We start from the raw sequence: 13,661 nt of genomic DNA on the forward strand, positions 1-13,661 counted from the left end.
TGAAAATAAAAAAGTCGGTATACATTTTGCATTGGTGCCAATATGATGGTCAAGGTCAAGGATAGGATGGTTTTCATAGCCAGTATTATTTATATTAGAACCAAAAGTAGACATACATTTTCCAAAGGGACCAATTGGTATCTGTCCCTTTGTTCATCTTAGTAAGTGTGTTCAGGCATTTTTTCATGTTTTCTTCTCATTAATAAACATTTTTCATAATACTAAACTTCATATAATGTTCATTGCAGCCAAATTGTCACTTCCAGAACATAATGCCCTATGACAAGTCACCACATTGCATGTAAAAAGGGTTGATGCTCAAGTTAGAAAAAGGTATTAAAATAAAAATGGTTTGTTTTGATTTCAGAATGTGTTTATGAAGGTAGACCATATCAGAGTGGTGATGAGTTTATGTCCCGTAGTGATCCTTGTGAGAAATGTATATGCCAGGTAGGTGTGGAGCTTTCTGTCTTTTGTATTAATCTTGGTTCTTAGTCTGTTTATTGCATACTTGTCACAAGCAAGCAAAGCCAATGTGCATGCCATAAAGTTGGTAGCAATCAAATTTGAGTAGTATTTTTGGTGACGTATTATCATATTAGTCTATCAGGATTGTGATGAACTGATTTATTGGTAATCAAACAGCTTCTGCATCACAGATGGCTGCACTCAAGTCAAGTCTCTGAAATGCAGACTACAATTAAGCTATTCCAATTGAAATCCATACACCCCCTATGGAAGACATGATCTTAATCTTCCACACAGGGAGTGTGAATTTTAAATGGGGTTACTTGAATGGGTGACTCCATTTAAAATCTACACTCCCTGTGTAGGAGATTAAGGTCACATCTTCCATAGTGGGTGTATGGATTTCAACTAGAATATCCCATTTTCAATTGCATCCGTTGTTTGATCACCAGTGATTTATCTCTGAATTGCTTTAAGTGCTATAGTATTCAACAAGGTCTTTCAGCATTGCTCTACCACTCTTCCTGATTATCGCATAAAAATAACTAGGTCGCACCTGGGTCATGTGATGCTATGCAGCTTCTGAGCTTGTTCGGTGAATGAGGTGCTAATGTGATATTGACATGATCATTTAGCCAATCATAGGCCTAACCCCAGTGTCGTGTGTATGCTGTAAACAGCATCAAATCGGCAGACTGCTGAAGGACCTTGCCGAACATTATAGTATGATACAATCATAACTCATCCATTTCAACCAATACATTTTGTTTCCTGTAGGGAGGTGAAGTCAACTGTTTACCAATGGGTATCCTGTGCGACACACGATGCAGTCACCCTTATAATCCACCAGACCAATGCTGCCCTATTTGCAATGATTGCCAATTCCAGAATAGACGTATTAATAATGGACAGAGATTCCGTGATCCAACTGATATCTGCCAGACTTGTGAATGCACTGTAAGTTGGTGTGATAAACCAATGCATCTAATATCAGTTAATATAAAGAAGATATTGATGATTATGGTTGTCAATTGTAGAGGGGACTGTAAAGTCTTGTAGCTGTACCTGCCTCAAAAAGGACTTAGCCAGGACAATTTGGATGCAAATATATTGGATTTTACACTATTTTGGCACATAACCAAGATGAATTTTGATATTAAATGGGCCAAAAGAACATACACCGTGGAATTTTTGTTGATATTCTGTCAGTAGATCAATGTGGCCTACCAGGTAAAGGCCATCAAGGGGCACTCTATCCCTCTTTGGAAATTTTGCCTGGTTGGTTGCGCTGTATTTTTCTTATGAAATTTAGGTCATGGGAAATAAAGTATGGGAAGCCTTGTCATTGATATTCAATATTAAGGTTCATCTTTGAGATCTTCAAAGTGGCTGCTAGAATGCTGCATGAATGGGTTCATTTCTATATTGGGCTAATATTCCATTTAAAATCCACACTACCCCTGTGGAAGGAGTGTGAATTTCAAATGGAGTGAGCACATTAGTTGGCTCCATTTGAATTTCATACACCCTATGAGAAAGATTCAACCTGAATCTTCCACAGAGGGAGGGTGAGTTTCAAAAAGAATTGGTGAATGTGCTCATTCTATTTGCAATTTGTACTCCCTCTGTTGAAGATAATTCCAGAATCTTCCACAGGGGTAGTGTGGATTTTAAATGGAATAGCCCAAATTTGTTTCTTGCAGGATGGTTCAATTGCCTGTGCTGTGGAAGACTGCCCCACATTACGCTGCAGGAATCCAGTCCCAGAACCTGGTCAGTGTTGTCCAGTTTGTCCAGAATCTTGCTTCTCTGATGGTCAAGAATATCAAGAAGGTGAAACCTGGGACTCTCCCACCAATCCATGTATGGTCTGTACATGCAGGGTAAGTGTATTTATGAAGTCTAGTCAAGACATGGCAGTTGTCTTCAAACATGAACTTCTAGATTTCTTAACCAAGTTAAGGTGGCTGTGTACTCTCAGACATGCATGTAGTAAAAGTGCAATAACTTTGTAATTATTCACAATAAAACATATAAAAGTATAAATTTTATGAAGGCAAGACATCAATAAATCTTAATATAAATACAGATTTGGAGTAAAAACAACAATTTTAAGAAAATCACAAAAAGTGAGTTTTTGGCAATATTTGTTAGGTACATCATAACAAAAAACACTCTTTCCAAAATATTTTATTTTGTTTTTAGCTCAATCTTGAGGCTCCATTCCAAAAACGTTTTTTTTATTTTTTTGATATTGGCCTTATTTTTTGAGATATTGACCATATAAGGCATCAAAATGAACTTTTTAAAATTCAAAAATGCCTATTTGCACAAAATGATGCCCAAAATCGGAAATAGACCAAAATATAAAAAATGAGAAAACGTTTCTTGAGTCGATCATGCTTTTTACGATGATCATATTTGCTTACCTATAGATGCTGTATTTATTGAGTTATCGTGTACCTAAATCGTCATTTTACCGAGAAAATGAACATTGAAATAATGGCCGTTGAAGTTTAAAGTGGTCACATTTTGCACTTTCATCGAATCTCACAGGAGAATGCGACAGTTTTCGTTTTTGTAACTTATATTACGTGAACATCGGGTAAATCCACAGCCCCTTGAGAAGTTTGAGCGAAATCCATTCATAACTTGATATTTAAATCGGGGAAAGAACTTGAAAAAACCCACATTTTATCAGCTAAAACGGAGCCATTTGACCACTAGGGTTTTGTGAAATCAGTGCTTCCGTGGTGTTTCCATAAGATGCGCCAGCGATGCAGATAAGCGTCGGCGTATGCAAGGCGTATTTGTGCGTTAACAAATTGCGCGACACGCAACGCGATGAGTTGTTGCTTGTAGCGTGTACCCTGGCTGGTACAACAATTTTTTTTTCCTTTTCAATTTCAAACACGAGTGGAATAGTGAAATAAAATCCTTAAAATATTGCAGTTGGAGTTTACAAATCTGGATTTTCATTATTTGTATTTATAAAAAACATAACAAAGTACAAAAATATCAAAAAAACTCAATTTCGCGAAAGAAACAATGTCTATAGTACACAGCCGTGTTAAAGAACTACTGTTATCCTCTAAAGTGACCCTCACATGTTGTTTTGACAGGTCCAGATGAGCATTTTAATTGTTGTCATTATTGCTTTAACAGCTGAATTCTGAAGACTGCCTGGTCAGAAATGATGGGTGTGAGATTATAAATTGTCAAAGGTCACAATGATCAATTACAGTCTGTGCAGTGTAATGCTCTTATATGTGAGGGATTGATACATATTTACACCAGGATTGAATGGGGATATACAAATTTTTTGGATGAAAGTATGTGTCTTCCCCCATGTTCTCTCAAAAATTGGTATTCTACATTTGCCCATTCTATATTAAGGCAGCTGTGTACTCTCAGACATGCATGTAGTAAAAGTGCAATAACTTTGTAATTATTCGCACAAGACATATAAAAGTATACATTTTTATGAAGGCAAGACATCAATCAATCTTAATATAAATACAGATTTGGGGTAAAAACAACAATTATGAAGAAAATCACAAAAAAGAGAGTTTTTGGCAATATTTGTTAGATACATCATAACAAAAAAACACTCTTTCCAAAATATTTTATTTTGTTTTTAGCTCAATCTTGAGGCTCCATTCCAAAAACGTTTTTTTTATTTTGTTGATATTGGCCTTATTTTTTGAGATATTGACCATATAAGGCATCAAATTGAACTTTTTAAAATTCACAAACGCCTGTTTGCACAAAATGATGCCTAAAATCGGAAATAGACCAAAATATAAAAAAATGAGAAAACTGTTTCCTAAGTCAATCATGCTTTTTACGATGATCATATTTGCTTACCTATAGATGCTGTATTTATTGAGTTATCGTGTACCTAAATCGTCATTTTACCGAGAAAATGAACATTGAAATGATGGCCGTTGAAGTTTAAAGTGGTCACATTTTGCACTTTCATCGAATCTCACAGGAGAATGCGGCAGTTTTCGTTTTTGTACCTTATATTACATAAACATCGGGTAAATCCACAGCCCCTTGAGAAGTTTGAGCGAAATCCATTCATTACTTGATATTTAAATCGGGGGAAAGAACTTAAAAAAACCCACATTTTATCAGCTAAAACAGAGCCATTTGACCACTAGGTTTTTGTGAAATCAGTGCTTCCGTGGTGTTTCCATAAGATGCGCGGCGCATGCAGATAAGCGTTAGCGTATGGGTAGCGATTTGTGCGTTAACAAATTGCGCGACACATAACGCGATGCGTTGTTGCGCCAAGCGTGTATCCTGCTGGTACAACAAAGATTTTCTTTCCTTTTCAATTTCAAACACGAGTGGAACAGTGAAATAAAATCCTTAACATATTGCAGTTGGAGTTTACAAATCTGGATTTTCATTCCTTGTATTTATAAAAAACATAACAAAGTACAAACATATCAAAAAAACTCAATTTTGCGAAAGAAACAATGTCTAGAGTACACAGCCGCGTTAAGTGTTTTCCCTCTTTATATGAAGAAACTAAATTGATGCTCCCCTATTATTTGGGTCAAAAAGGAAGGATTAGTTTCAACATACAACCCCCTTCTTATGTTTTCCTTTTATAGGAACATTTCAAAATACTAACAAAATAGTATATACTTACCAATGTTTTCCCTTCACTAATTGTGTCTTACCAAACATGCATCTACAATTAATTTTCTTGCATAGGGTCAACAAGTCCGCTGTGAGCGTCGCCAATGTCAGCCATCTCCTTGTTCTCACCCAGCTAGATCACAAAACACCTGTTGTCCATCGTGCAGTGATTGCGAATTTGACAGACGATATTTCTATAATAGGCAACAATTTACTAACCCTCTTGATCAGTGTGAAATATGTCAATGTGAGGTAGGTCTGAGAGTACTAAATGTGAGGGGCTATACTCCAATTGCTGAGCTGAGCCATATCATCATGTGACTACTATGGGCACTGACATTTTCTGATCTTATATGCACCAAACTCCATATTTTAACCACTCTATCTCTGAAATGATTCTACAGGATATTTAATCTTTAGGGTGGTTACCCTAACACATTATTAAAATGTGATATCTTTTCTTTCATTTATCAACACCCCCCCCCCACACACACACACCCCCACACATTTTTTCATTTATTTATGTTAACACTCATTTGATCACATTTTCTTCTCTTCATGCAGGGCTTATATGTTTACATTTTCAACTCTTATTTATCCACTTGCTTTTCTATTGCATAATTTTGCAACAGTAATTCTTTCTTTCTTTTTTTTACTCATTTATTCCAGTCATACTTACCGTGTGGGCCTTGCCGTTCATCTAATCAACTGTTTTATTTCTATTCAACCTTCTCCATTCACTCAGCATTTCATTATATATTTTTCTTTTCTTTCATTCTGCTCATGTCATCTCACCATGACTTCCTGCCCCATTATTATGGGAATGACTGGAACATTTTCTCTCCTCATTATTCATGCAATTTTATTTCGTTTCAGCTTTTGTATTCATTTACTCTCATCATATTTGTCTCATCTCATTAGCTGCTCTTCTATCTGTATTTTGTATATAAATGTGTGTTTGTGTGTTGTCTTGTTACTCTAGCTTTAACAGTGATGCCAATGCCTTGGGTGCATAATTTGGCTACTTGGCAATCACTTGCTGCTACTCAAATACCATGCGGCTATTTACCTACAATTAGGCTACTTGGCAGTCATGTGTCGCTACTCAAATACCATGCTGCTACTTGCCTTTAATTGGGCTACTTGGTGGGTGATCACTTGCCGCTACTCAAATACCATTCACTCGATCGGACATCCGGGAACATTGTCCCCTTTGCACAAAGCAAAGCAACCAACTCAAGAAAGGGGAAATGCACATGTGCACACTGATTTTACAAGGCTATTTCCCCTTTGTGACGTCAGTCCGTCCAAGAGAATGCTGCTACTTGCCTTTAATTGGGCTACTTGGCAGCCACTTGTTGCTACTCAAATACCATGACGCTACTTGCTTATAATTGTGCTATTTGGCAATCACTTGCCGCTACTCAAATACCATGCTACTACTTGCCTATAATTGGGCTACTTTTGCAAGTGTCTTGCTGCAGCAGTAGTTTGACGTATTGTCCTTTTAATTTAGCCAAATTATAAAGGTTTTGAGGAGTCTGAAGTTCCAAATTTGTGACCATTTATTGATCGGTTGTCAGTAACATCCCATTATTGTCTGATTGTACTGGAAGTGTTTAGTCAAGTGCTATTCTGCTCAATTCATGCTTTGGGGGGATCCTAAAAATTGGGCAACTTAAGAGTCATTCACCACAGCCTGGCGAGTCAATTCACTACTTCTTGGCACTGAAAAATCCTTCAAGGATTACTCAGGTCATAACAAAATTTGAATATAACTACATAGTTGTTGTTACTAAGCTGCTGTGAACCACTGATTGGCCCATGTGGTTGTCTTGCCTATAGTTCTTTACATGTGTCACATCTCATGGGCTATTGTTCACTCTATCATTTTATTTTTTTTTAAAAAGGCTATTATTGTGGATTCCAACAGCTCCTTTTGAAATTTTGACAACATAATAAGCAAAATAGCACAATGAAATCTACAGCCATTCATTCATTCATTCATTCATTCATACAGTCCCCTTGATTTAGATTGTTGAAATACAACCAACAAAGTAATAGGAGCGTCATTTTGATGACTGGGGTGATGTATCATGTAGCAAAGGATTCTGGGAAGGGTAAGGTATCTTCTCTGGTAATGTCCAATTCATTTCAAATTGTATCAATCATTGAAGAATATGGATACAGGTTATGCTACAGGCATTTTATTTATAGACTTAAAGAAAGCATTTGATACTGTAAATCATGATATTCTGATTAGGAAACTTAAACAATATGGGGTATATGGGGATGAATTATTATGGTTTAAATCATACTTAAACAACAGAGAACAAACTGTTAATGTTAACTCAACTCTTTCTGACTTTAGGCCAATTGATATTGGTATTCCTCAGGGCTCAATTTTAGGTCCTTTACTGTTTATCATTTTTGTTAACTGTTTACCTAATGCTGTGTCTGAATGTAAAACTGTAATGTATGCTGATGATACCTCTTTAATGTGTAAAGCTAAAAATGAATCTGATCTTAAAATTCAAATGGAGTCATGTCTAAGTAGGGTAGCTGAATGGTTCAAAGTAAACAAACTCACTTTAAATGTTGAAAAGACTAAGTTTATGATCTTTGGTACAAACAAAATGCTTGAAAAGTTCAACAATGTACATTTATTATATAACAACAATGATATTGAAAGAGTTGATGAGTTTAAATATCTAGGTGTAAAATTTGATAGCAAGATGTCTTGGTCAGCTCACGTTGATAATGTTAGTAAAACTATTTCCAAAAGAACTGGTATAATAAAACGTATAAAATATTTCCTTCCATATAAAACCACTGTAATGTTATCAAATGCTCTTGTTATTCCCCACTTTGATTATGGCAGCATGGTCTGGTCAAATTTTAGTGTAGAGTACCATAATAGGCTTCAGGTACTTCATAATAATTTAGCTAGAATAATTCTCTCAGCAGATATAAGGACACCAACTAATGATTTAATGAATACATTGCAGTGGGTTAAACTTGATCAAAGATGGCATAATACTCTATTAATGACTGTTTTCAAATGTTTAAAGAACGAATATCCATCATACTTATCTTCTCAATTTGATTTTGTTCATGATAACCATAATCATATAACTAGAAATCATACTTCTAATATATTGATTGTTCCAAAATTTAAATCAAATTCAGGTCAACGTACTTTTCACGTCAGGGCAGCCTATGCATGGAATTCTTTGCCACCGACAGTAAGAGCACAGATGGAAAATATGACTTTAGGCCAATTTCAGTCAAAAATTAAAGAAATTTAGGCCTGTCTTTATCTACATTTTGTTCATTTGCTTGCTTATTTTTTGTATAAATATAATTATTGTATTTCTGTATTTTGAATCATGGTATTTATAATTTTCTTGTATTTGATGATACCATTATACTTATTTGTAATACTAGTATATTATGTATGCTATTTTTTGTAAATATTGTGTATCGTAATATATTTTGTTGCTATAACATGTATACAATGAGGGCCTGCTTGAAAAGCAGTGCTTGTCACTGAAGCAGTATTACCCTCAATAAAGAAAGAATAAATAATAATAATAATTGTCTGTACAGGATGGTAACATTCGATGTGAAAGGAGGGAATGTTCACCTGTTGACTGTCTTGCACCAGTTACTGAACCTGGAGAGTGCTGTCCAGTATGCTTACCACGTAAGTATAATATCTCTACCTATAAGTTCCCCCTAATACTTTTTAGAGTAAGTCAAAAAATATTTTACGAAATGTAAAAAGATATGTATAGCCCTATTTGTTTTACACATGTGGGCCAATCTATAGCATCACACGTTATTGCGTTCAGTCACAACGGTTAATTGTGTAAGTAAAGAGGCCGCTTTAAAAGTTGCATTATAAGCAGTCAGGTTTTAACAAACGCATGAATAGACCTGGCCTACTGTATTGTGTGAGAGCTGGCTCCTATGGACTCAGATGCAACTTTAAAACACTGTTTAAAATGGTCTCTTTTTTATATAATGAACCATTGTGACTGAACGCAATGACATGTGACGCTATAATTTAGTCCATATGTGTAAAACAAATACGGCTACCCACACCTTTTTACAAGTTTGCATTTTGTCAAACATTTTTCGATTTATTTTAAAAAGTATTTAGGGGGGAACTTATAAGTTGTGGACCCTATAGTATGGGTAATAGCTACCCTTGGATCATCCATACCATGAGAATCAACAACTAGATAACTTTAGTAAAATAATGAAGTAATTATGTAACATCAGGAACATATAAATAAGTACCAGCTTTCTTTATTGCTGTGATATAATCACTTTACTAAGCTCATTTAGAATAAAAAAAGTTGATCAAAGCATTGCTTTCTTGGGCTTCTCATTTGCTTGCATCTAGTGTACCAACTTTTACAAATCATTTCTTAACATACTATACTTACCCAGTAACTGATAGTAATAATTATAGCTAAATAGCAAGTAGTAACTATTAAACTATTCAAACAATTATAGAAGAATGATACATTATTTTTTCACTTACATAGTGATATAGATATGTTGAAATTAAATAGCAAATAAAATAGAAATATTGCTTTGAAGGCCTATTCAGTGATTTGCTCATTTGGAAAATTGTAAAAAATCATCAAAAATCAGTTTCTTGCATTCTTGTTAGAAGCATAGATGTGATAACATAGCCTGGTAGTGGTTATGCTGAAATCTGTTTATTAAAGACATAATTGGACACAATTGTATCGCTACATAGGTAGAGAAATTAGTTGCATATATTTGAATGGAACTTTTGCCAAATTTTTCATTGCAATAATACCCAATTAAAATGTTGATGACTTATACTTCACTTTAAAGCAATTTATACACAACTGTAATTTTTTGAACTTTCGCAGGGATCACTGAATGGGTTTTTCAGTATCTTTTGCACATGTATATTTCCCAATAATAAAATATAATAATATGACTCCAACTTTGATCCTTGATGTTATTTTGATTGATTCCTACACAGGCTCGGCCCAAACACAGTGTGAGTGATTAGTTGAATGATATAATGCAATCTTTGCCTGTGCAATCCTTAGTTTAATTTGCGCTCTTTGTATGAAGGAAAACAATTTTTGCATGATAAATTGAAAAATTCAAAATACCATATACGATGTTAATCCTTACAATGTCAAATGTCCAACTTGTTAATTGTTCTTCTTTTTTTCATATGCCATGAATATGACTGATTCTTGCATGTATTTTCATTTGACATTCATTGTCATATATTTTCAAGATGATAGAAAGATGATGTTGAATGTAAAGTCTGTAGTTCATTCATCTAGAAACCCTGAGTGCATGGGTCAGGGATATTTTTAAAGTTACTTTTGTTTTAGTCACTATCTTTAATGTAGTAACTTATGTTGAAATTTATACTAAATGTAAGCTTACAGCATGCCACGCAATCCTGAGCACTAACTGTAAAATATGCTAATTTCAATACTAAAATGTTATTATTCTGACCACAACCCTTCTACTCATCCTTATTGTAATCATAAACCTGACCCTTAAACCTAAACCTCTAACTGTCTTGGGCCAACCTATTGATATGTAGAAAGTTTCCATGATAACCCTTTGGGAGTATTTAAGGAATACTGAATATGTATTTAATAAATAACTAGCATGAACTGCATCAACTAACAAAATCATCCAAATCCATTTCATTTTTCATTTCATTATTGGAATAAGTTTAAATTTAGAAAGAAACTTAAGAATTATGCATGTCAGAATTGTTTTGATTTGTATATTCCAGATTTTGTTCATCTTATGTCAGTATTGTTTAACTAGTGTTTGTGTATGCATTGATTTTGTTCAAGAAAGATGAATTTATATTTCTTGTTGCTTATATTTCTATGTTGCTAGGTGTTCAACTCATACATAATGACAATTGTGATATGTGCATGTTGCATGATACTTTCTAAATAACAACAACAAAAAAACAAAGGAAAAAAAGTACAAAAACAAACCAACTTGTTAGGTCATTAGACCTGGAATGCCCAGGTCAGTCTAATATCAGATTTACATGAGACAAAGTGGTAATATAAATCATAAATCTTTTTTAATTAACAAATGACATGTAATGTTTACAGACTTAGTTGATTGAAGTACATGTAGATGTTTATAGTCAGTGTGATTCTGATCTCTTATGCAAGAACTTATTTCAACAGGCAATCGTAATTTCTTTATGGACAAGTTTGGTAAATGGAGACAGGTAGACAAACAAACATACAGACGGACAAATAGATGACACAGACAAATAAGATACAGGCAGATAGACACCCACACATATAGACAGACAGATAGGCAGACAGATAAAAAAAAACCAAGTGGTACAGTTTAAAACACTTCTTAGTATGCAGGCTCACATGTTTTAAAAATTTAAAATTATATCTTTGAAATGATTCTTGTTTATAGCTTCTCGATGTGACATTCAGGGTGTTACTTACCAGAATGGGGAAACCTGGGATGATCCCAATCAACGGTGCAGGGAATGTAGATGTCGGGACGGCAATGCTGAATGTGGTTTGAAGAAGTATTGTCCACCTGCTAACTGCCCTCATCCCAGGACTGATGACTGCTGTGAGACATGTGAAAGTATGTACTTTACTTTAGCTCTAACTACAGTCTCTGGTAGAGGAGACCTGTACTTATTCACATTGGCTGATTGGCTGATTCAATCGTCTGAAAATCTTAACAACAAACCAATAATCTTGATCCGCTCTTGAAGGAAACACAAAGCTATGTGTATGTCGTTTATTAACAGGGCGCTCGCATCAATCAGAGTAAACAACTGCTGTACTTCTCTGGAAGCTAGCTAGTAACAAGATCCATTGCAATTGATGCTTCATGCCTTGTTGTGGAATAAAATAGTTAATAAAAGTATCATGGCTACATCAAGTAACAAAGTAGAATTTCAGACAGATTATGGGAGTTCTGATTAAAGGGTAGCATGAGTCCTTTTCTGTAGCAAAGGTGTAGCATGATCGAGTCCTCCAAAAGGAGAGGCTCCCAAGCTGATTGAGGAGGTATCAAGCCTGATTAAGGGGCACAGTGTCAAATTTTCACTTTAATTGGTGGAAAGGATACATTTGTCCATACTCCTATGTTACACCTCTACATACAAGAGCAGGTATGGATGTGCACCTAGGTTTACATCCAGTGTTTTGGATGTTACACCTCTACATACAAGAGCAGGTATGGATGTGCACCTAGGTTTACATCCAGTGTTTTGGATATTACAAACCACATGCAAGTGTCTATTACTGACCCCACCAATGGGCTATTCCACTTCAAATCCATATACCCCATATGAAAGATATTACCTTGATCTTCCACACAAGGGGTGTTGATTTCTAAAGGAGTTGCCCATTCAGATAAGGCCATTTGAAATTCACGCTCCCTGTGTGGAAGATTATAAGGTAATGTCTTCCATAGAGTACTGAAGTGTGACGTCATAAAATTTTCTTTTTTACATTTCAGCATTTTCATGACCATATTTCAGTAGTATATGATGAAAATTCATATGGGGGTGTATGGATTTCAACTGGAATAGCCTATTGTATCCTACTATTCTTACTCTCTTCAGAGATGTTTTGATAATATAATTATACTTAAGTATAATCAAAACAAAATAAAATGAAGTTTATCGTTTTGTATCTTTTTGTATTCTTACTAGCTGGCTGTACTTACAATAACATACACCGTGACAATAGAGATACCTTCAAAGATCCTAGGGATCCCTGCCTTGATTGCATATGTCTGGTAAGTAGTGTTTAGAGTACATATCTCAATGAAGCTGCAATATGCACTTTAAAATTAACCTGCTGCGATTCAGCGCTAAAAAGTTAGAATGCCATACTTTCAATTTGCCGTAAAGGAACAAATGTTTTTATGATGTGATTATACTCAACTGTTTCCAATTCTTATATTTGTAGGAGGGTCGTGTTGACTGTACAAGAATGGCTTGTCCGAGGCTGGATAATTGTGATTTAGTTTCGCCACCTGCAAGGGGAGAATGTTGCCCTACATGTTCAATTGGTAAGATTTGTGTATGGGAGAGCTTTTGTAAATACTGGTAAACAAGGACACACATGTAAGAAATCTGTGTAACTGTGGACATGCAGGAACTGCGATGTTCATTGTTCCAGGACATTGTTTTAGTTTGAAAACAGCATTTACAAAAAATGGATAGTGACAACTTAAGGTCTTAACCCTGGAATTATGAAAACTTTCAGACCTCATAACTGCTAAATTGTTTAAATTTGTACTTTCTCGATATGCTAAATTGTTGGTCTGAAGTATATAAAAGAATACATATTTAGAATGGCAAAGACTTGATAAATTCATCTGTGAGGTCAAATTTGGGCCAAAATGCACATTTTTTGCCCCAAATCACAAAGAATGGTTTTTGGCCCACTTCTTTTTCGTTAAGCGTAACAAACAAATTCTTGGGCCAAGCAACTTTTTTATTAATTATTAAA

The 13,661-nt window shown here is 34.9% G+C and overlaps 1 protein-coding gene across 1 annotated transcript in view; it reads left to right on the plus strand.

Moving 5' to 3' along the window:
• LOC140137265 (kielin/chordin-like protein) overlaps positions 1–13,661 on the plus strand; it is a 133,314-nt gene that overhangs the window by 66,730 nt on the left and 52,923 nt on the right. The window contains 9 exon segments of the mRNA XM_072158911.1: positions 368–450; positions 1,246–1,425; positions 2,172–2,351; positions 5,197–5,373; positions 8,731–8,827; positions 10,151–10,168; positions 11,596–11,775; positions 12,857–12,942; positions 13,116–13,218. Coding sequence (XP_072015012.1) covers positions 368–450; positions 1,246–1,425; positions 2,172–2,351; positions 5,197–5,373; positions 8,731–8,827; positions 10,151–10,168; positions 11,596–11,775; positions 12,857–12,942; positions 13,116–13,218 — 1,104 coding nt within the window.

The sequence above is a fragment of the Amphiura filiformis genome, chromosome 17, assembly GCF_039555335.1.
Source record: "Amphiura filiformis chromosome 17, Afil_fr2py, whole genome shotgun sequence".
In the NCBI taxonomy this organism is placed as follows: Eukaryota; Metazoa; Echinodermata; class Ophiuroidea; order Amphilepidida; family Amphiuridae; genus Amphiura; species Amphiura filiformis.